The sequence below is a fragment of the Natator depressus genome, chromosome 2 (genome assembly GCF_965152275.1).
Source record: "Natator depressus isolate rNatDep1 chromosome 2, rNatDep2.hap1, whole genome shotgun sequence".
NCBI classification, from domain to species: domain Eukaryota; kingdom Metazoa; phylum Chordata; order Testudines; family Cheloniidae; genus Natator; species Natator depressus.
In genome coordinates, this window is record NC_134235.1 from 157,130,832 (window position 1) to 157,155,490 (window position 24,659).

General features: G+C 40.7%; 1 protein-coding gene across 3 annotated transcripts in view; it reads left to right on the plus strand.

The window, feature by feature from the left end:
- GALNT1 (polypeptide N-acetylgalactosaminyltransferase 1) overlaps positions 1-24,659 on the plus strand; it is a 192,932-nt gene that overhangs the window by 107,448 nt on the left and 60,825 nt on the right. For all 3 annotated transcript variants that reach the window (XM_074945204.1, XM_074945203.1, XM_074945205.1), the window contains one exon: positions 1,615-1,781. In XM_074945204.1, the coding sequence (XP_074801305.1) occupies positions 1,615-1,781 (167 nt within the window). The remainder of the gene's footprint in view (positions 1-1,614; positions 1,782-24,659) is intronic.

Genomic DNA, 24,659 nt, shown 5'->3' on the forward strand with positions numbered 1-24,659 from the left:
ATTCCTTCTGGGGTGGCATGCCTCAGTACTGCCTATCATGAATTCTGTTGCAGTTCATTTCATCCCTCAATTTGGAATTCAAGAAAACAGCTCTACTGTTAGAAATGAAGCTCCATTCCTTGTCCTTTTCTGATTTTGATTTCATATTTCTGCATTGCTTTGTTGATTCTCCAAAGCTGACAGAACTAAAATCTTAGAGTACAGTAGTTCGCATATGAGTCTGAATATACATATATATATATATATATATATAGGAGTAAAAAAGTGCTAAGTTTTCATAGTCACTTTTAAAGTAGATTTGCACTTTAAAGTTTTTCCAATAGTGTTTTGAAAATTTATGTGCAGTATATTGATTTCTCTACCTGATTCTGTGGGGGGTTGCTTGCTGAAAAACAGTGATCCAGTCTGTAGGCTAGATATTTGCTTTTTAAGGTATGTGGTGCTCTTGGAGACGACATAGTCTTGCATACAAATTTCAAAACATCAAATATGAAAACTTTTTTAGCCTACTTTCAGCCAGGTAAAATTAATTAAATATACATCAAATTTTTTTGCCTTTAAACTAGCTTTTATAGCATGTCCAATATATTCAAAACCAGAAAAAACATTTTTATATCCTAGAATGGGGGCATCAAATGTCACTTAAATTTTTCAGTAGGAAAAGGTTGTATGAACATAATCTTGCTTTATTTAGAAAAGCGATAATAAAGTTCAATACATAATTACCCTATAAAATTAATGTAAGTTATTTTAAAATCTTACATTTTTCATATCAAGAACTACTAAAGTAGTATAATGCTAAATATATAATGCTAGTTATAGTAAATTATTTTTTCTTCCAGCCATACAGTATTCCAAACAAATTACTTTTTTGCAAATATACTTTTAATTTTTCTGATTTTTTTCTGTGGTAAAACTGTTCACTTCCTAGCCTGTATAGCTTTTGCTTAACTAAGTTTTTTTTCTTAAAGCCAATATAAGTCAAATTTAATGTTATCAGGGGTGGCACCCTTGGAAGATTGATCCTCCTTATTCACAAAACAGGTATACAAGGAAGTACAAGAAATGAGACAGTAGTTTCAGTGCATATCTTGTGTGTTTGCCTATGGTGTTAACAAGGATGCCACTTCTTTATCCTGTTCTCACAAACTGATCCTGTTCTCACCAACTGAATTTATGTACTGCACGTGACTGAACAGCCATCAAATGGTAACATCTGGTCACTGCTGACCAGAGCAGGGAGCAAGACGTGCACTGGAAATGAAAAGCTTGCTGTTCCATTACTTAATCCACTGAGCCATTCAGCCCTCCATCCTTTCCCTGCCTCTCTACTATGGGTTTGAACAATTCAGCATAATATAGTGACACACGCTTTTCTTAACCCTTTACACCAGTGTATGTTAAAAAGAGCCAGAAACTGGAACACACAAAGAGACATGTTATGGTGCAAATATATCTATTTGATATTTTAAATCTGCAGACTCTTGGTCTTTTTCACGTTTTAAATGCTACTATAGGAGTATTTTTAATGTTATAACCCAGAAATTATAGTTTAAAATTGTTAAAACTGTTGACTTATAAATGAACCTGTTCATTTTACCTTTCTGTCCATAGGTGTAAAACAAAGGTGTATCCAGACAACCTTCCTACAACAAGTGTTGTCATTGTGTTTCACAATGAGGCTTGGAGTACACTTTTACGAACTGTCCATAGTGTGATAAATCGGTCGCCACGACACTTGCTGGAAGAAATTGTACTTGTAGATGATGCCAGTGAAAGAGGTAATACAGTGGTGGTGTTGCTGGTTTTCAGATGCTGTCTACATGGCTTCATGACTTACTGCTTTAAGAAATTCAGGCTTGACATTGGTTTAGCAAGGACAAGTAATATCTGAAAAATTGTAGTAATGAAACGATGCCCACATTGGTTTTTATCTGGAACATTCCACACTGAATATACAGTAAAAGCCCACCTACCCACTCATTGTACTCTACTATTAACATTATAAAGGACACAGCAGTTCTGGCTATCTTTAAAAAAAAAAAAAGGGGGGGGGGCCACCATACTGTTAATTTCAAATTCTGTGCAATCTGTAGTACACTTTGCTTTCTAGGGCATTCACAAACCCCTGCAGTAGTGGTCCACGTAGTGAGGTCCTGGATCATGGGAGTCCACCGTAGGTTATGCCAGGGTCTGACCCTGGAAGCGGGTCCAGGACACACTGGAATGGCGTTCTGGCACTTTGCCACATGAAGGTTGCCATTTTGTTCCATACAGCATGATGCACCATTCATGAGAGGTCATGCTGCTAGGAGCATTCCCATGCTACTGTGTACATTCCAGTAGAACCAGAAATGAAGGAAGTCTGGGTCATTTAATCAGATGCTAACGGGGTCCTTGGTGGAAAAAAGTTTGGGAACCACTGTTTTGGAGCATGTAAGATTTTTTTATATGCATCACCTGATCAAATGAACACAGACAGCTTTCTGCCCTAAAAACCTAAATAACTCAGATATAAACACACGTGTGCACAGGTTAGAACTGGTTGAAACTTGACATTTTCATTCCACAGACAAATGTGATTCCTCTTCTTGCCCCCACCGCCCCCCCCCCCCCCAAAAGACATTCCAAATCAGAACAATATTTCGATTTCCAAAATTCAGTTTTGGCTGAGCCAAAACCTTACAGAAAAATTGAAAAGTTTCATTTAGATTTTGACTTTAATATTTTTATTTAGTTTGTTTCTTTAAAACTGATTTAATTTTTAAATATTAATATTAAATACTAACATTTAATTAAAATGTTTGATATGATATAGTATTGTCAGGATAAAGTTATGCATAATTTATATCAGTCACAGTTTTAAAAAAAAAAGATTTCATGCTGTGGTCACAGTGACCTTGAGGACCTTGCTGCCATTCATTAACAGTTAGTTAGCTTTGATATAGGTCTGTTTGAAACGGGGCTAGATCAAAGCTAACTAACACACTGATAATGTGTGGCAGCAGGGTCCATATAAATGGCAAAATTCACAGTTATGTGACAGTGGTGACCATGATGACATAATCGTATCCTTAAGAATTGGTGATTGGTATTGTAATTGATAAATATAAAATAAAATACTAAATATAAACCTAAAATAAAAAACCTGCCATCTGGTGAAGGACTTTCTCCAATATGAAGTGTGTCCATATGCATATGAAAGTGTTCGAGAAGCCCTGTTTGTGTGTGTGTGTGTGTGTGTGTGTGTGTGTAAGTAATATTCATTAACCAATTGTTTGACTGTCCTGTCATCTGTTACCTTCATTTATATAACCAGTGAAGATTATTTCCATAACTTGGGAACGTTGCAGCAGTGCCCGAGATTGCTCATTAGGTAGAGGATAGTGAATGCAAAGGATGACACATTAAGCAGGTGAATAGCTACAGAGGAAATCAACGCGAGCTTTGAAGACCATCCCTAGAGCCAATGAATCTAATCTCAGAGTGAGAATATTAGCTAAATTGAAGGAAAGTACGAAAATGAAACAAAAAGGCAATGAAGTAGTAGGGCTAAAGTCTGAGTAGTAGTTACGGTCCAGAGATTCAATATGACTCTGCCATTGCATGGAACAATATGGACATCTGGGAATTAAAGTATTAAACTGAGAAATAACATAAGACAAAAGGAGAGAACAATCATGCACAAAAGCAAATTCCACTACATTCCTGCAGAAAAACTTGCTTGATCAGAAATGCTTTTCAAAATGTTTTCTAGTCAATGAATTTGTATGTCTCTTACTGTTGGAGTCTAGGTAGGATGCAAATGTAGTCCCCAAATTTCAGTTGGTGGCATACTTAAATATTAGCTTTCTTGTTTACTGATGAAGCTTTCTCTGTACTAAACGGAATGTGCAGGCGAGCCTATTTCAGATTGAAACCCAGTCTTATAATGGAGAGTGTACTAGTACAAGAAGTTACAAGGTAATTGGAACCTCAAACTTTCCAAGAAACACACAATGGGATTCCTTTAGACCAGTGGTGGGCAACCTGCGGCCCATGAGGGTAAGCTGATTGCAGGCTGCGAGACATTTTATGGACGTTGACCGTCCACAGGCACGGCCCCGCAGCTCCCAGTGGCTGCGGTTCGCCTTTCCCAGCCAATGGGAGCTGCAGGAATCGGTGGCCGGCCCACGCTTCCCATAGCTCCCATTGGCCGACAATGGCGAACTGCGGCCCACAGTCAGCTTACCCTGATAGGCCGCAGGTTGCCCACCACTGCTTTAGATATTAGGAACAAATGTCACAGTGCCCGGGCTAACTCTGTGCCCTCCTAGCCCCTTCGAGTGCCGCCCTCCCTTTCAGGTCGGTCTGTCTTGGTGTTTTCTGTCCTGGGATGGAATGATGCAATTCTCAGACCAGGTCTTGGGTTGCAGCCTCCTGCATATCAACCTAGATTGCCTCAACAGGATCTGACTTATGTCCAGTACTTGCAAGTCTGTTCCTTCCTCGAGCAGTGACCATGGTAAGCAGTGACTCAACAGCCTCCTTAAAACAAAGTATTTATTTAGGACAAAAGCGTTTAAGATAAAAACAGTTCTTAAAACAGACATCTGATTTAACAGATAACTAACCACCTTCCACATGGTTATCCTGTGGAATGGTCTAAGTTTCCTGTAGATCTCTTCCCTCCCCAAAGATCTCTACAGTCTGGTTGGCATAGTCTTTCCCATAAGTCATAAAACCATTTTTCCCCCATTCATCAGGGAGAGCCCCATTTAAAAGCTGTTAAGTCTTTTTGATCTTGAATTTCCTAGCCTGGCAAAAGGTCCTTGTAGATAGGCTGTAAAGTTCTTGAAGCTGATGGCTTTGCCAGTTGTCTTTCAAGTGTGTGCTGGCATTTTCTTATCTGGAGCCATTGTCTTTCTGTTGGTTCTTCCTACAGCCATTATTAAGCTAGATCAATGCATTCCTATAGGAAAGTTTTATAACCAAATATACAGTAACTTGCCATCACTGACCAAGTCACAATACAGTATTCATAAAATCATTACATTACTCTATTCTTAGATTACATAGTAATTCCATGTCCTTCACATACACTTTCCATCTTCATTTGTCACGTTATTTTGTAATTCTTAGTTTTGTAACATGTAAGTGCACACATTTAAATATAAAGCTAAAATGAAAAAGTAAAAAAAATTACATTAAAATATGTATAATAAAATTTCAAAATGAAAAGTCCTTAAAAATCAGAACATTCTGTTCTTACAAGGTTTTTAAAAACTATTTCATGGAAATTACCATGTTCCCATGGGACTTTCAGTTTTGACTAAATTACTTTCTCTGATAAAAACATTCTGTCAAACGTTTTGACTAGTTGTGGCACAGGTAAACTAACTTTATAATTAACTACCTTGATTCCAGTTGTCAAATGTTCACTCCTCAAGCACTATAACAGCTTTAACATGGAGTCAGACAGTCCCCTTGGGTACTCCGATCTGTCTTACCACCCAGGTAAGCCTGATTTTGTGATAGATGGTTTCTTACACCAAGGATCATAGCAATATTCAGGTTACTCCCAGTCCCAAAGGACTAGTCACTTACCCCAGGTCAACTGCACTTTAGCTCTCACATCAGTGACCAGGATTGTAGACAATTCCATGTAACTGTCTAAAGATTTGTTATATAGGGAAAGGAAACGAGTGTTTACAAGGTTAAAGCAGGTAAGCATATATATACACACACACGAGTTCCAAACCTCAGTTTCAAAAAGTAATAGAAGCTTCTATAATAAGAAAGCTCTATATGTTCTTTAGGGCTAACCCAGACTAGGCACTGGGGTCTAGTACTTATGGCTAGTAATTCTTGCCCCCAGAGTCCAAGCAGCATAAAGATACAGGTCCTTCTTCTTGGGGGATTTTATTCCCTTCCCCCCCCCTTCTGTTCTGAGCTGCAGGCTCAGCTGATCTGAGGAATTGACTTGCATGACTCATCTTCATGGGCAGGGGAGAGTAAACAGTCTTTTGTCCTTTATGTTCCACACTAGTCCGTCTGGTGTTGATGGGCTTTCCTTGATGGGAAGGGACGTAAAACGTTCTGCTGTAAACCAGCATTTCACGCTAGTTAATGCCTCTCACCTGTCTGGTGATTTATACAGTTGCAGAGAACTACAATGCAAATGCTCAAATGTTATCTTACAATTTGAGATACAGATATTATAAATGAGATTAATGCATGCAGCAGTTTACAAACATTCCGTAAAGTCTAAACACATTTTTATAATTCTAATATCTATTTTAACAATACTAACACAGGTGATCCAGAGTGGTTCCAGCTGTGTATTTGGAGTGGAGACATGGGAACCTTTGCGTGAGCTGGCACCTGGTTTGTCAGCATCACACCTGAGTTAATTAGTCCCTCTGTACTAAGAACTAGGTCAGCACTGGATGACTTCAGGTCACATCAAGAGGGAATGCACTAGCAAGGATCAGAGAAGAAACCAGGTGAAGCCATGCTAGCTAGCCAAACATACAGAGAAAAATGATTCAAACCTTTTAAAAGAAATATCAGTCTTTCTTCCATTTATTATGAACGACTGTGGCAAGGCCATTGCATAGAACTATTGAACTATTTATTGAAACTTTTAAATGACTACATAAGAATGGCCATATTGGGTCAGACCAAAGGTCCATCTAGTCCAGTATCCTGTCTTCTGACAGTGGCGAGTACCAGATGCCCCAGAGGGAATGAACAGAACAGGTAATCATCAAGTTATCCATCCCCTGATGCCCATTCCCAGCTTCTGGCAAACAGGCTAAGGACACCATCCCTGCCCATTCTGGCTAATAGCCATTAATAGGCCTATCCTCTATGAACTTACCTAGTTCTTTTATGAACCCTTTTATAGTCTTGGCCTTCTCAACATGCTCTGGCAAGGAGTTCCATGGGTTGACTGAGTTGTGTGGAAAAAATACTTCCTTTTGTGTTAAACCTGCTGCCTATTAATTTCATTTGGTGACCCCTAGTTTTTGTGTTATGAGAAGGAGTAATAACACTTCCTTATTTACTTTCTCCACACCAGTAATGATAGAGGTCTAGAAAATTATGTCCCGCCCCCTCCCCCCCAATCTCTTTTGCAGGCTGAAAAGTCCCAGTCTTATTAATCTCTCCTCATATGGAAGCCATTCTATGCCCCTAATCATTTTTGTTGCCCTTTTCTGAATTCCAATATATCTTTTTTTGAGATGGTGACCACATCTGCACGCAGTATTCAAGATGTGGGTGTACTGTGGCTTTATATAGAGGCAATATGATATTTTCTGTCTTGCAGTCTGTCCCTTTCTTAATGATTCCCAACATTTTTGACTGCTGCACATTGAGTGGATGATTTCAGAGAACTATCCACAAAGACTCCAAGATCTTTCTTGAGTGGTAACAGCTAATTTAGACCTCATTGTATATGTATAGTTAGGACTGTTTTTTCCAATGTGCATTACTTTGCATTTATCAGCATTGAATTTCATCTGCCATTTTGTTGCCTAGTCACCCAGTTTTGTGAGATTCTTTTGTAGCTGTTCACAATCTGTCTGGGACTTAACTATTTTGAGTAGTCTTGTATCATCTGCTAATTTTGCCACTTTGCTGTTTACTCCTTTTTCCAGATAATTTATGAATATGTTGAATAGGACCGGTCCCAGTACTGATTCCTGGGGATCACCACTATTTACCCCTCTCCATTCTAATAACTGACCATTGATTCCTACCCTTTGTTTCCTATCTTTTAACTAGTTACCAATTCATGAGAGGACCTTCCGTTTTATCCCGTGACAGCTTACTTAAGAGCCTCTGGTGAGGGACCTTGTCAAAGGCTTTCTGAAAATCTAAGTACACTATATCACTGGATTCTCCTTGTCCCCATGCATGTTGACCCCCTCAAAGAATTCAAGTAGATTGGTGAGGCATGATTTCCCTTTACTTAAACCAAGTTGACTCTTCCCCCAACAAATTATGTTCATCTATGTGTCTGACAATTCTGTTCGTTTATAATTTCAGCCAGTTTGCCCAGTACTAAAGTCAGCCTGTAGTTGCCGGGATCACGTCTAAAGCCCTTTTTAAAAATTGGCGTCTCATTAGCTGTCCTCCAGTCATTGGGTACAGAATCTGATTTAAATGATAGGTTACAAACTATAATTCGTAGTTCTGCAGTTTCACATTTGAGTTCCTTCAGAACTCTGGGTGAATACCATCTGGTGACTTATTGCTGTTCAATTTATCAGTTTGTTCTAAAATCTCCTCTAATGATGCCTCAGTCTAGGATAGTTCCTCAGATTTGTCACCTAAAAAGAATGATTCAGGTTTGGGAATCTCCCTCATCCTTAGCTGTGAAGATGGGTGCAAAACATTAATTTAGTTTCTCCGCAGTATCATCATTGAATGCTCCTTTAGCATCTCGATTGTCCAGTGGCCCCACTGGTTGTTTAGCAGGCTTCCTGCTTCTGATATATTTAAAAAAAAAATTGCTATTTCTTTTTAAGTCTTTGGCTAGCTGTTCTTCAAATTCTTTTTTGGTCTTCCTAATTATATTTTTACACTTCATTTGCAAGAGTTTATGCTCCTTTCTATTTTCCTCACTAGGATTTAACTTCCACTTTTTAAAGGATGCCTTTTTGTTTCTCACTGCTTCTTTTCCTTTGTTTAACCACGGTGGCACTTTTTTTTGGTTTTTACTATATTTTTTAATTTGGGGTATACGTTTAAGTTGAGCCTCTATTATGGTGCCTTTAAAAAGTTTCCATGCAGCTTGCACTTTTGGCACTGACTGTACCTTTTAATTTCTGTTTAACTAACCTCCTCATTTTTGTGTAGTCCCCCTTTCTGAAATTGAATGCTACACTGTTGGGCTGCTGTGGTGTTTTCCCCACCACAAGGATGTTAAATTTAATTATTTTTATGGTCACTATTACCAAGTGGTCCAGCTATATTCACCTCTTTGACCAGATCCTGTTCTCCATTTAGGATTAAATCAAGAATTGTCCTTCCTCTTGTGGGTTTCAGGACTAGCTGCTCCAAGAAGTAGTCCATTTAAGGTGTCAAGAAACTTTATCTCTGCATCCCATTCTCAGGTGACATGTATCCAGTGAATATGAGGATAATTGAAATCCCCTATTGAGTTTTTTTATTTTTATAGCCTCTCTAATCTTCCCTGAGCATTTCACAGTCCCTATCACCATCCTGCCCGCGTAGTCAGTAATAGATCCTTACTGCTATACTCTTATTATTAGAGCATGGAATTAACTATCCATTGAGATTCTGTGGTACAGTTTGGTTCATTTAAGATTTTTTATTTCGTTTGATCCTACGCTTTCTTTCACGTACAGTGCCACTCCTCCACTAGCATGACTTGTTCTGTCCTCCCGATATATTTTGTACCCTGTATTACTGTGTCTCATTGATTATCCCCATTCCCCCAAGTTTCTATGATGCCTGTTATATCAATAGCCTCATTTATTACAAGGCACTCCAGTTCACCCATCTTATTACAATATTTAAGACTTCTCGCATTTGTATATAAGCACTTGAAAAACTTGTCACTTTTTAGCTGTCTGCCATTACATGATGTAATTGAATGGGACTCTTTTTCATTTGACTGTTTCTCATCAGATCCTACCTGTATTTTATCATCTTCCATCCTCTCCTCCTTCCTAGGACATAGAAAATCTCCATTAATAGATCCTCCTCAAGGGAAGTCTCTGTCCGAACCACATGCTCGTCCGCACCTGTCTGCTTTCCTCCAGCCCTTAGTTTAAAAACTGCTCTAAAAACTTTTTAATTTTAAGTGCCAGCAATCTGGTTCCATTTTGATTTAGGTGGAGCCCATTCTTCCTGTTTCGGCTCCCTCCTTCCCAAACATTTCCCCAGTTCCTAATAAATCTAAAGTCCTCCTCCCTACACCATTGTCACATCCACGCATTGAGACCCTGCAGTTCTGCCTGTCTAACTGGCCATGTGCATGGAACTGGAAGCATTTCAGAGAATGCTACCATGGAGGTCCTGGACTTCAATCTCTTACCTAGCAGCCTAAATTTGGCCTCCAGGACCTCTCTTCTATCCTTCCCTATGTCATTGGTACCTACATGTACCACGACCACCAGCTCCTCACCAGCACTACGCATAAGTCTATCTAGATGTCTCGAGAGAATCCGCAACCTTCGCACCAGGATGGCAAGTAAATATGCTGTTCTCCTGGTCATCACAAACCCAGCTATCTATGTTTCTAATGATAGAATCCCCCATAACTATTCTTCCTAATAAGTGGAGTTTATATTTATACAATAGCCTAACAATTAGAATACCGTTTATTTAAATATTTTTGGATGTTTTCTACATTTTCAGATGTATTGATTTAAATTACAACACAGAATACAAAGTGTACAGTGCTCACTTTATATTTTTTATTACAAATATTTGCACCGTAAAAAACAAAAGGTAGTATTTTTCAATTCACATAATACAAGCAATGTAGTGCAATCTCTTTAAAAACGAAAGTTGAACTTAAAAATGTGGAATTGGGTACAAAAAATAACTGGACTCAAAAACAAAACAATGTAAAACTTTAGAGCCGACAAATCCACTCAGTTCTACTTCTTGTTCAGCCAATCGCTGAAACAAGTTTGTTTACATTTGCAGAAGATAATGCTGCCCTCTTGCTTACAATGTCACCTGAAAATGAGAACATGTGTTCAGATGGCACTGTTGTAGCTGGCGTCGCAAGATATTTACATGCCAGATGCACTGCAGATTCATATGTCCCTTCATGCTTCAACCAGCATTCCAGAGGACATGCATCCATGCTGATAACAGGTTCTGCTTGATAACAATTCAGACTGACACATGTTCGTTTTCATCATCGGAGTCCGATGCCATCAGCAGAAGGTTGATTTTCTTTTTGGTGGTTCGGGTTCTGTAGTTTCCGCATCAGTGTGTTGCTCTTTTAAGAATTTTGAAGGCATGCTCCACACCTGGTCACTCTCAGATTTTGGAAGGCACTTCAGATTCTTAAACCTTAGGTCGAGTGCTGTAGCTATCTTTAGAAATCTCATATTGATACTTCCTTTGTGGTATGTCAAATCTGCAGTGGAAGTGTTCTTAAAATGAACAGTGTGCTGGGTCATCATCCGAGACTGTTATAACATGAAATATATGGCAGAATGCAGGTAAAACAGAGCAGGAGACATACAGTTCTCCTGCAAGGAGTTCAGTCACTACATAATTAACCCCTTATTTTTTTAATGAGCATCATCAGCATGGAAGCATGTCCTCAGGAATGGTTGCTGAAGTCTGAAGGGGCATACAAATGTTTAGCACCTCTGGCATGTAAATACCTTGCAGTGCCGACTACAAAAGTGCCATGAGAGAGCCTGTTCTCATTTTTAGGTGACTATTTTAGGTAAATAAGTGGGTAGCATTATCTACTGTAAATGTAAACATGTTTGTCTTAGCGATTGGCTGAACAAGAAGTAGGACTGAGTGGACTTGTAAGCTACAAAGTTTTACATTGTTTTCTTTTTGAGTGCAGTTATGTAACAAAAAAAAATCTCTACATTTGTAAGTTACACTTTCACAATAAAGAGATCACACTACAGTACTTGTATGAGGTGAATTGAAAAATAGTATTTATTTTTAGAGTGCAAATATTTATAATAAAAAATAATATAAAGTGAGAACTTTGTATTGTGTTGTAATTTAAATCAATATATTTTAAAATGTAGAAAAATGTCAAAAATATTTAATAAAATTCAATTGGTATTCCAGTGTTTAATAGCGCAATTAAAATTGCAGTTGATTTTTTGAGTTAATTGCGTGAGTTAACTGCGATTAATCGACAGCCCTACTTACAATCTCAAGCTAAGTTCAGGTACTGCTGTCCCAAATTGAAATTTCTTAAAGAACGTTTAATAGTTTAACTGTTTCTTATATCTGTATGGCTTTTGTCAGTTTATGCAGTGTAGTGTACATTTTTGTTGTTGTTGCAGGTTCATGGAAGAAAACAAAATAAATATCTGGTCTGAAGCTTTGAGTGGGATGTGTTTTTAATCTTTCCATTCAGAAAATATTTATCATTAATTTGAATGCAAATATTTGTAGATTTAGTAATTGTCTACAGGATTTGCATGCAAGTTGTCTCTACTCCAGTTTCTATACCTGATTTAATTTTATTTTTCTTTCTGCCTCAGCCTTCTTTTTTGGTATTTTCAGAAGATGCTCTTTTCAACTAAACCACTTTGCATAAAAAGTTGAAATACTATACACTTAACTAAAAATGTGTATGCACTTAACACGTTAAATTACAAAATTAGATAAGTCCAACAGGAAAATGAATTCAACCAAACCAAAATTTATGAGCCAAAACGTATGTAAATTACCATTACCCTAAATCTGGGTTTTTAAAAATTTGTTATTGAAACCTTAACTATCTTAAAAAAAAAAAAAAAAAAAAAAAAAAAAAAAAAACACCAACATGTCGCTGCTGCTTGAAATGCATACCAACTGAGCTAAAAATTTATTTGTCGCTTTATGCATATAGGTCACTTTTTAAAAACTGTGTATTGTTTATAATTGGTTGTGCACTTTAAGGAAAAATTCTGTAGAATTTAATAAAAACACAAAAGAGGTTTCTCTAGAAAATAGTCTTGAAAACCAATAGAATCATAGAGTTAATATCCTTTCTATAGATTATTTCTTTCAATATGTTGAATTCAATGGCATCCATTAGATGCCATAATGCAGTTAGTTTAAAATTCCGTGAAGTATATATTTTCATTCTTTTGTATTATTTACAAAAAATCTACAGTACCAGAATGTAAAGATTGCAAAATTAGGTGTTCAAGTTAGAAAATGCCAGAATAATATTGCCAGTCAGACAACTTGCACATCTGCATCATGGTAGAATTTTGCTGCCTATTGCATAAGAGGTCATCTGTGACAGAGCCATGGGTAGACCCAGCTTTCCTGGCTTCTAGTCCAATAACTTAACTATAGTTGAATATTCTTGCTATCCTTACAACCGTCTGACTCATTTGCTATCCATATAGTGCACTAAATGAAGCAGGAATCCTGTTTTTTAAAAAAGTACAGTATATGAATATGTAATTAGTCTGCATCATAACGCATACACCTAAGAGGGCCTAATTAGGTTGTAGAGGCTGTCTAAATTATGACATTTTCGAACTTTGCATGCTTGACTTTGCAAGCTTATCATTTTTTAAATGTACTTTTTTTATCTCACTTCCTAGGTGTTGGTTTTTTTATAAAGTAAACTGAAAAAACAAGTCCCACCATAAAACATGGTTCATTAGCAGGTTTGAACCTAAAACCTTTAGCTCTTCAACACAGACCATTGTCACCTGAACAAAAGACATAATTACTATAAAGAGGATAATAGCCTTCTACTGCTATATGAAGCAGTCCCTGGAGAGGGAAGCTGGGTGATACAACACACATTTCAGCAGTGACTTACACAACTAATTGCAGAGGAACAGTGGCAGTCAGAATTCCTGGGTTCTTTTCCTGACTTCTCTGGAGGGAGGTTTTGGGTCAGGCAGCCAGACTCTTCCATTTTTTCCTTTAACTTCCAAGTAGACTTGCAGTACTACCTAAGGTCCCAATCCTGTAAACACTTAATACTGAGCATAGTGTTTATTGCTATGAATAGTCCCCTTAAAGTTGGTGGAACTGGAACTACTCACCATAGTGTTTTCACTTTGCAAATTAAGCCCCAACATTGAATCCCTGGCCTCCAGTTAAAATATTGTTGCGCTTAGCTAGATAATTTACTAGAAAGACGCATTTCTGTTTTTTAGAGCTGGTTGAAAAATGAGGATGTATGTGAGTGAAAATTGAATGTTTTTAATGATTTTTTTCCCCCAAATTTCAAAATCAAGATATAATTAAAATTTCAAAATTTGAACAATTTCAACCTGGTTCTATAATTGATTTAAATGGTTAAGGAAAAATTCCATCAACATTTTTCCTGTTTCTGACGTTCAAAATTTCAAATTCATAGAATTTTTTTACCAGATTTACTTTATGAAAAATAGTAGCTCTTTAATCTTTACATGCAGTGAGTGAACATGCCTTTTACTATACTGTAAGCAGAACAAGATGTCTCACACTGGATTTTTGCCAGTCCTGTTGTGGTGTTTTTAAAAATTTTATTTGTTTCTGTTAGAGCCTTACCAGTCTCCTGGTATTACACTTGCACACTTCAGGTCAGTGTCATTGCCTCAGTTGATTTAGCTATAACTGGTTAGGCTATTTTCAAAGGTTACAGCAACTATTGAATTTTCCACAGGAAGAACACATTAATCAATATGACACGCTCCTTCTTTCTCATGAAGTGGTTGGCGTAGGAGGGAAAACAGAAACTGAAATCATGGCTTCCACGTAGATCAGAGCGAAGTATTGCCATAAGGCTGACCCACAGTTCTGTTTGTTTAATGTGTCTGGAGGGTTGCTATTAAATCGAGAGGAGTATATTTGGTTGTGATAAATTTGGCTTTTCATCTGAATTAATATTTTGTAAGCAGGGTTGTGTACTCAAACAAAATACCTTTTGTAAGATATTTTAGAGAAAAGTATTATGTATTCTTCAGTTGGTTTGTGCCACTCAGGTTATCCTTATTTTTCATTCAGTCCCTGTTAGAACATGCAAGCAAAAATGAAGTCTTTGATTTTTTCTGGAGAAGATAGAGATCTATTTAAAGTCTGTCCTGCTTGTAGGTTCTTTTGATATAACACAGCTTTCAAGATCTGTCAAAATGCATTTCTACTTTTTTTCCTTCACTAGATTGTCACTGGAGGGTCAATTAGAGCTCATTCAGCCAAAGCAGCGGCAACAAATGGTAGTCACCCTCAGGTCAGCTCTGCCTCTTGAGATTTGCAAGACAGCCGCTAAGAGTTCATGGCATATTTTGTGCAACATTACACTTCCCATACATTGCATAACCTAGTTCTTTTATACTGGTTCCTTTTTGTAGATTTACTTTCCTACACAAGTAGTAAAACTCTCCCCTTTTATTCCAGACACTTAATGTAGCTATAGAATATATTACATTAGATTACTTATTTATACATATATGATAGACTTGAAATCTGCTAATTGTGAACACAGCCAGTTTGTGATCATGTGCTCCTACCACTGTTAATCATATTCTTTCTTCCCAGTTCCTTCAATTGTTCTCCCACTGGTTGCCACCTATCGTAAACTTAGCTCGTTCTTCAGGGTAAGAGACTATTCAGCCATGCGTGATTTGGTCCTTTGGCAGCTATTGTAATACAAATAATAATTTTTAATTCCGTAGATGATTGATAGTCTGCTGGAGTTAGTTTATTGCGTTAGTTCTTCGAGAGGGGTATCCCTGTGGGTGCTCCACTCCAGGTGTTGGTGCATTCGCTCAGAGATTTTTACAGCAGTACTTGTACCGGTCGTGCACGCGCAGAGCCTCTCTTCCTCCCTCTTCTCCTCCCCCTTCCCCCCCGAGTGTACCTTAATAGTACACGTGCGCGACCCGTCTCCTCAGTTCCTTCTCTACGGTCCCCAGGCTGAGACGGAGCTCAGCAGACATGTTAGAAAACTTTTTCTCCCTTGTTACTTTTACCCTTTTTAGATAGTTTGTTACCAGTAGTGTTAGTTATTAGTGTTACCAGTAGTGTGTGAGTTTTCTCTTAAAATTCTTTGTTCCTGTCAGCGCAGCCGCTTCCGACATGCCTGGCTCCCCAGCCTTTAAGCACTGCTGTAATTGTAAGGATGTCATTCCCCAAAAATGTGCCCACTGAGTAAACTTAAGTCTAGGGCATGGAAAGACAGGCTAAAGCTGCTCCTGCTTCAAAAATCATTAGGGTCAGCTTCAGACCCGGGCGCTGATTCCGGCTCTGCTGCATGCCACAGCAACCCCGCTTCAAAGAAGCTGAAGAAAACTTCAAAAAAAAATCACCTTCTGTCACCCGCAAAGGGAACTTTGTGTGAGAAGGCTTCTCCAGGCAGGTCTACTGCCTCCCTCCCAGCACTTCCCCAGCTGAGCAGTTCTGACGCACTGGGCTCCTCCAGCACCGTGCAAAACCCACCTGCGGCGCTCGCGCATAGCTCCGGTGCCGAGGCTTCAGGCTTCCAGTTGTCTGCCTCTCACATGGCACCGCAGTGGAAGTGGTGCCGACACATGCGGATGTGTCTGTCTGTCTGTCACTCACTCTCTCTCACACACCCACCCACCCACCCCTTGCAGGTTATCACCGCTCCACCGGCACCTGCTGAGCTGGCCCGCAGCCAAACAACTTTAAAGACACCGGTGCAGAGGAACATTTCTTCCCAGCAGATTCCTCTTGCGCAGCCCTCACGACATAGAGGAGCTTCAGCACTGCAATTTACACAGTCAGGTGACCTGCTGGTGTTTCCCATTCTGCAGTCACCCCTACTGAACGCCTGCTTCTCTCCAAATGCTCAGCCAGGATCTGAACAGCCTTCCTCCAATGAGGAGGAAGCTGGACTGCAGGAGGATTTTTCACCATATCAAGTGTCTCATCCTCAGATCCCAATTAATAGAGGTCATAGAAACATCACCTCGTCTTACTCTCAGGATCCTGCCCCGTGATGTGTAAACCCCTGGATGGCACCACCTATGCCCTTCCCACCACAGTGGCAATATTGTGCCCCATGGGCACCCTATGCTCGAGACCACACTCACTATGCCACCTCAACCAGGCCCGACACCTGCCCGTTACCGCAAGCTCACGAACCTGCCACTGATGCCAGACAGCACCATCACAAGTGTAGGATCGGGCACAACCTGTCTCTGACTCAGTAGACCCAGTTGTTACGACTGACAAAGCCCTACTTCCTACTTCTTCAGATGACTTTTCTAAATTTCCAAGACCTTTTCAAGAGAGTGGCCAGTGAATTAAGAATGAATCTGGAGGAGGTTCATGAACAGCAGCATGAGTTAACGGACATCCTGCAGCCGCCGTCTTCTTCCGGAATTGCATTGCCAATCGACCCAGCCCTTCTGGAACCTGCCAAAGCCATCTGGCAGACTCCTGCTGCAAGCCTACCTAACTGTAAACGAGCGGACCGCAAGTACTTCATCCCTTCCAAGGGCTCTGAATTCCTTTTTCACTCATCCAGCACCTAATTCACTGGTGGTAGACGCAGTCAACCGAAAGAACAAACACCAGTATCCCCGTTCCAGCCCAGCCAACAAAGACAGTAAGCGTTTAGATCTGCTTGGTCGTAAAGTATACGCATCTTGCACGCTACAATTTTGAATTGCTAATTATACTGCCATGCTGGCAAAATATGATCACAAAAATTACAACAAATTCATGGACTTCGAGGACATTCCAGAAGAAAAGAAACAATAATTCACTGCTTTAGTCTCTGAGGGACAAATCATATCACGTACCACTCTTCAAGTGGCCCTCGATGCGGCCAATACTGCAGCAAGATCCACCGCTACAGCAGTAGTCATGTGCCGAGGTTCGTGGCTCTCCTCCTCCTTCATTTCCTCGAGAGGTCCAGAGTACCATTTGAAGACCTTCCATTCGTGGTCCAAACTCTTTGTCTCCACAACGAAAGACGTCCTTCGCTCAATGAAGGATTCAAGGGCAACCCTCAGGTCCTTAGGAATACAAACCCATACGACCAGAAGGCGACAATATAGATACCAATCTTACAAATGTCCACGCTACCCCACATACCCAGCACTTCCAGAGATCACACGAGCAACAACAGCAGCAATTCCAGAGACCCGGATACCAGTGTCGCCGCCCCAATTCCACAGCAGCGTCTCAACCCCCTCCGACTAACTAGCAGATTTGAAGCCTTGGTCGAGGGTTTTGAAAACAATGTTCCCACTTCAGCGCTTACACCGCCTGTCCCTATTTTTGGACACCGTCGACGACCATTCTTCCATCAGTGGCAGAACATTACCACTGACAAGTGGGTTTTAGAGGTCGTCACACTTGGCTATTCCATCCCCTTCCTATTCTTGCCTCCTACCTACCACCCCACCCTACCCATCCCTCTTTAGGGACCCTCTCGCAAGCAACTGCTCCTCCAAGAGGTACAGCATCTCCTTCTATTGGGAGCAGTGGAGCTTGTGCCCGAACGATACAGAGGGAAAGGGTTTTACTCCATTTATTTCTTAACAGAAAAGAAAACCGGGGGATGGCGACCGATCCTCAACCTCAGGCAGCTCAACAATTTTATCAAGAAGCAAAAGTTCAAAATGGTTACCCTCACCACCATAATCCCAGCTCTGGAGCAGGGTGATTGATTTTCAGCCCTGAACCTACAGGACACCTATTTTCATGTGACAATACATCCAGCCCACAGATGCTTCCTCCGTTTTACCCTGTGCTCGACACGCTTTCAATACAGGTACTATCCTTCGGCCTCTCCACTGCCCCCCTTGCTTTTTCCAAGCTCCTGGCCATAGTTACTGCCCACCTCAGGAAGCAAGGAGTCATAATATTTCCTTACGTAGATGATTGCTTCCTCAAAGCCTCAACGCTCGACAAAGTGCTTCAATTCACACAACTCACCATCGATTGATTCTTATCCCTTGGCCTGCTAATAAACAAAGACAAATCCACATTAACTCCTACCCAGCACCTGGAGTTCATAGGAGCACACCTCAATTCCCGAACAGGACTGGCATCTCTTCCATCCGATCGCTTCAACACCATAAAGTGGCTGGTGGCAAAACTTTGCAACAGTCCTCAAGTCACCGCTCAAGACTGTTCGCAACTACTAGGTCACGTGGCCTTGTGCACTTTCGTGGTCCAAAACGCATGAATCTACATGAGGTGCTTCCAAGCTTGTTTGGCCATGGTTTACAGACCCAATGGGCATGCCGTAAACAAACCTCTATCTATACCTTTCCGAGTCAAAGACTCTCACCTATGGTGGACAGTTCCCTCCAACATCTACTCTGGAGTCCCCTTTCTCCGGGAGACTCCATCCATCATAATGACTTCCGAATCATCCCTCACAGGCTCAGGTGCTCACATGTTACATCACACCACCCGGGGCTATGGTCTTCAACTGAAATCTCCCTGCACATAAATGTCCTAGAACTTCGAGCTATAAGCAATGCCTTCCGTCACTTCCTCCTGTTAATCCGGAACCAACATGTATGAATAATGCCAGACAGTATTGCCTGCATGTTCTATGTAAACAGTCAGGGAGGAGCTCGCTCTCACTCGCTTTGCACAGGAGCCATGAAACTCTGGAACTGGTGCCTTGTGAACAATATCTGGATATCCGCCGTTTACCTTCCCGAAACTATGAATACCACAGCGGACAAATTAAGCAGACGCTTTCCCTGGGACCACGAATGGGAGATGAACGAGATGATCATCACCAACGTATTCCGCATTTGGGGCTACCCAACCATAGACCTTTTTTGCAACTGCGGAGAACACGAAATGCCCCGAATTTTGCTCCAGAGTGGGACTGGTCAAACACTCCCTGGGAGATGCGTTTATGATTCCATGGCACCGGAACTTACTCTATGCTTTTCCCCTGATCCCGATTCTCCACAGAGTTCTGACAAAGATAGGAACAGATCATGCCACGGTGATCCTGATTGCCTCATCATGGCCCAGACAACCGTGGTTCCCATTCCTCACCAGAATGTCAACTTGACCACCAATTTCGTTGCCTCTCAGTCCGAACCTCCTATCACAGCAACATGGCCAATTTCTACACGCCAGCCTGTCCATGCTTCACCTCAAACTTGGTTCCTACGTGGTTCTCCCAAAACTAACTAGCATGCTCTGAGGAAGTTCTAAGAGTGCTCCTACATAGCAGAACACAACCTATTCGCACCACCTATCTCCAGAAGTGGAAGCGATTCACACTATGGTGCTCATCTAAACAACTGTCTCCTATGTCTGCACCTCTTCCTCTTATACTCGACTACCTGTTAGACCTCAAACAGTCTGGCCTTTCTTTCTGCTCCATCAAAATCCACCTAGCTGTTGTTACAACTTTCCACAACAAAATTGATGATACCTCTGTGTTTGCCCATCCGATCACTAAACGTTTTCTCAAAGGACTCCAATCCCTATACCCGGATGTTAGACCTCCTACCCCTCCGTGGGACCTTCACTTAGTATTATCTTGCTTAACTCAACAACCATTTGAATCCCTAGCCACTTGCTTCCTCTTACACCTTTCTATGAAAACAGCATTCTTAGTGGCAATCACTTCTGCCAGATGGGCAGGAGAAATAGCAGCTCTCATGGCAGACCACCATATAGCCTATTTTTTTTTAAGGACAGAGTTACCCTTCGATTACATCCCAAATTTCTTCCAAAGGTCCATTCGTCATTCCACATCAATGAACTGATACACCTGCCGACCTGCTTTTCTAAACCACATGCGAACTCTTTTGAATCCACAATGCATACCCTAGATGTATGCAGGGCTTTGTCTTTCTATTTGAATAGAACCAAGCCCTTTAGGAATTCTTCTAGACTCCACTGGGGAGCGGTCCAGAGGGACACCTATTTCTACCCAGAGACTTTCAAAATGGGTTTCTGACTGTATCTGACTCTCTTATCAGATACGGAAAGTTACGCCTTCAGCAGACATCAGAACTCACTCCACTAGATCGATGGCTGCTTCCGTGGCTTTTCTACGCAAAGTTCCCCTGACTGACATCTGTAAAGCAGCTGCTTAGTCTTCTGAACACGCTTTTGTTAAACACTGTGCCCTTACTCAGATACACGATTAGGCAGAGCTGTATTATCTACTGCATTTCTATCCAATCTGAAGTCCCTACCTCCTTGAGATACACTGCTTTTAAGCCACCTGGAGTGGAGCACCCACAGGGACATCTCTCTCTCGAAGAGGAGGTTACCCACCCTGTGCAGTAACTGACATTCCTTGAGATGAGTGTCCCTGTGGGTGTCCACTACCCGCTCTCCTCCCCTCTACTTTGGTGTTGGGGTAGCCTCCGTTGCAGAGAAGGAACTGAGGAGACTGGTTGCGCATGCGTACTATTAAGGTACACTCGGGGGGGGGGGGGGAGCTCTGCGCATGCGCAACCGGTACGAGTACTGCTGTAAAAATCTCCGAGCGAAGGCGCAGGGATGCACCAACACCTGGAGTGGAGCACCCACAGGGACACTCATCTCGAAGAACGTCAGTTACTGCACAGGGTGAGTAATCTCCTCTTCCTTTTCTTAAGGAGAGCTATTTGGTCGTTTGGCAGTTCAGATATTCATTTATGTTTAGGTGATTTTGCCTTTCATTTTAGCTGTGAGGAGTTGGTGATAAATTAATATGAACACCTTAGGCAGAAACTGAAATTCTAAAGGAAGCAAAAATGAAATTAGTCATATATTAAATCTGCATGCGAGGAAATTCTCATAGATATTAGATATTTAGGTCAGAAGGGACCATTATGATCATCTAGTCTGACCTCCTGCACAACGCAGGCCACAGAATTTCACCCACCACTCCTGTGAAAAACCTCTCACCTATGTCTGAGCTATTGAAGTCCTCAAATCGTGGTTTGAAGACTTCAAGGAGCAGAGAATCCTCCTGCAAGTGACCCGTGCCCCATGCTACAGAGGAAGGCGAAAAACCTCCAGGGCCTCTTCCAATCTGCCCTGGAGGAAAATTCCTTCCCGACCCCAAATATGGTGATCAGCTAAACCCTGAGCATATGGGCAAGATTCACCAGCCAGATACCCAGGAAAGAATTCTATGTAGTAACTCAGATCCCACCCCATCTAATATCCCATCATAGGCCATCGGGCCTATTTACCATGAATATTTAATTACCAAAACCATGTTGTACCATCTCCTCCATAAACTTATCGAGTTTAAACTTAAAGCCAGATAGATCTTTTGCCCCCACTGCTTCCCTTGGAAGTCTATTCCAAAACTTCACTCCTCTGATGGTTAGAAACCTTTGTCTAATTTCAAGTCTAAACTTCTTGGTGGCCAGTTTATATCCATTTGTTCTTGTGTCCACATTGGTAATTGAGCTTAAATAATTCCTCTCCGGTATTTATCCCTCTGATATATTTATAGAGAGCAATCATATCTCCTCTCAACCTTCTTTTAGTTAGGCTAAACAAGCCAAGCTCCTTGAGTCTCCTTTCATAAGACAAGTTTTCCATTCCTCGGATCATCCTAGTAGCCCTTCTCTGTACCTGTTCCAGTTTGAATTCATCCTTCTTAAACATGGGAGACCAGAACTGCACACAGTATTCCAGGTGAGGTCTCACCAGTGCCTTGTATAATGGTACTAAAACCTCCTTATCCCTACTGGAAATACCTCTCCTGATGCATCCCAAGACTGCATTAGCTTTTTTCACAGCCATATCACATTGGCGGCTCATAGTCATCCTGTGATCAACCAGTACTCCGAGGTCCTTCTCCTCCTCCCATTACTTCTAATTGCTGCTTCCCCAGCTTATAACTAAAATTCTTGTTACTAATCCCTAAATGCATGACCTTACACCTCTCACTATTAAATTTCATCCTATTACTATTACTCCAGTTTACAAGGTCATCCAGATCCTCCTGTATGATATCCCTGTCCTTCTCTAAATTGGCAATACCTCCCAACTTTGTATCATCCACAGACTTTATTAGCACACTCCCACTTTTTGTGCCGAGGTCAGTAATAAAAAGATTGGTCCCAAAACCAATCCTTGAGGAACTCCACTGGTAACCTCCCTCCAGCCTGACAGTTCACCTTTCAGTATGACCCGTTGTAGTCTCCCCTTTAACCAATTCCTTATCCACCTTTCAATTTTCCTATTGATCCTCATCTTTTCCAATTTAACTAATAATTCCCCATGTGGCATGGTATCAAATGCCTTACTGAAATCTAGGTAAATTTAGATCCACTGCGTTTCCTTTGTCTAAAAAATCTGTTACTTTCTCAAAGAAGGAGATCAGGTTGGTTTGGCATGATCTATCTTTTGTAAAACCATGTTGTATTTTGTCCCATTTACCATTGACCTCAATGTCCTTAACTACTTTCTCCTTCAAAATTTTTTCCAAGACCTTGCATACTACAGATGTCAAACTAACAGGCCTATAGTTACCCGGATCACTTTTTTTCCCCCTTTCTTAAAAATAGGAACTATGTTAGCAATTCTCCAATCATATGGTACAACCCCTGAGTTTACAGATTCATTAAATATTCTTGCTAATGGGCTTGCAATTTCATGTGCCAATTCCTTTAATATTCTTGGATGAAGATTATCTGGGCACCCTGATTTAGTCCCATTAAGCTGTTCGAGTTTCACTTCTACCTCAGATATGATAATATCTACCTCCATATCCTCATTCCCATTTGTCATGCTACCATTACCTCTAGGATCCTAATTCTCCTTAATTATAGGACCACAGAACCCATACCGTCAAACTGTCTCATAGTCTGCTACTTTCTTCATTACTTTCTGGTAGTGAGGTGAATACCTCCCACCATAGATAGATAAGTAGGCTTTACAGAATTGTATTTTTTTACATAATTTTTATGGATAGTGTCAATTCTTTTTAAGCATTTCTTCAATTTTTATCTACTTAATTTATCATAACTGTAAACATTTATGGGGAGAACAGACAATGGGGTGGGTTCAAACACGGATGGTAGACACTGAGATTTTAAAAGTTTTATAACAGTGACAATTGTCAACATCACATATCAAAATATACCAAGTAAATAGTTGTAAATCCAAGCTATAAATTCTCAAGCAGCATTTTTCTTTATCTGTAAATATCAATTATCTATGCTAGGGGTTCTTAAACTTCATTGCACCGTAACCCCCTTCTGACAACAAAAATTACTACATGATCCCAAGAGGGGGGACTGAAGCCTGAGCCCCGCTGCTACAGGCATTGGGAGCGAAGCCAAAGGGCTTCATCGCGGGGGCTGTAACATGAGCCCTACCATCCCGGGCTGCAGCTGAAGCCTGAGCCCTGGGCAGTGGGGCTTGGGCTATGCCCCGGGCCCCAGCCAGTCTTAACACCAGCCCTGGTGATCCCTTTAAAATGGGGTCGCAACCCACTTTGCAGTCCCGGCCCACAGTTTGAGAACCTCTGATATATGGGAAAAAAATTTCATTGGTTTGTGTGCATGTGGTGAAATTGACATTTACCAATAAAAATCTAATCCTTCCAAGACTGAGTCTGCAGCCACCTTGGCAGCCTGAGCCTCTGTGGCTGCAGAGAAGATGACATATGTCTACTGCTGCAAAAACTTGGTTATCTCAATTAATCCTAATGTAAGCATCTTACATTCCCCATCTCTTTCATGGTATGCAGTGAGAGAAGGGAATAAGGGAAATTGAGCAGGAAAAAGGAACAGAGAAACCGATGTGAATAAATGATGTCCCTTGTTTCATAGCTCAGTGTTTCACATTTTCTTTTGCTGAAGTATTGGGAGGTTGTTTCTTGCTGTGGTATTCTGATGCTCCTTTCCCCGTAGCTTTCATATCCATTCTCAGAATACTACAATACTCAGCCATTTCTGGGCAAGTAAGACTTCATATCATCATCTCAATTTCTCTAGTTCCAATCTCCTAAAGGATTGGAAGTCCTAGAACTGTAGTCTCCATTATAGCATCTCAGAACAGTGGTATAACCTTACTGATAA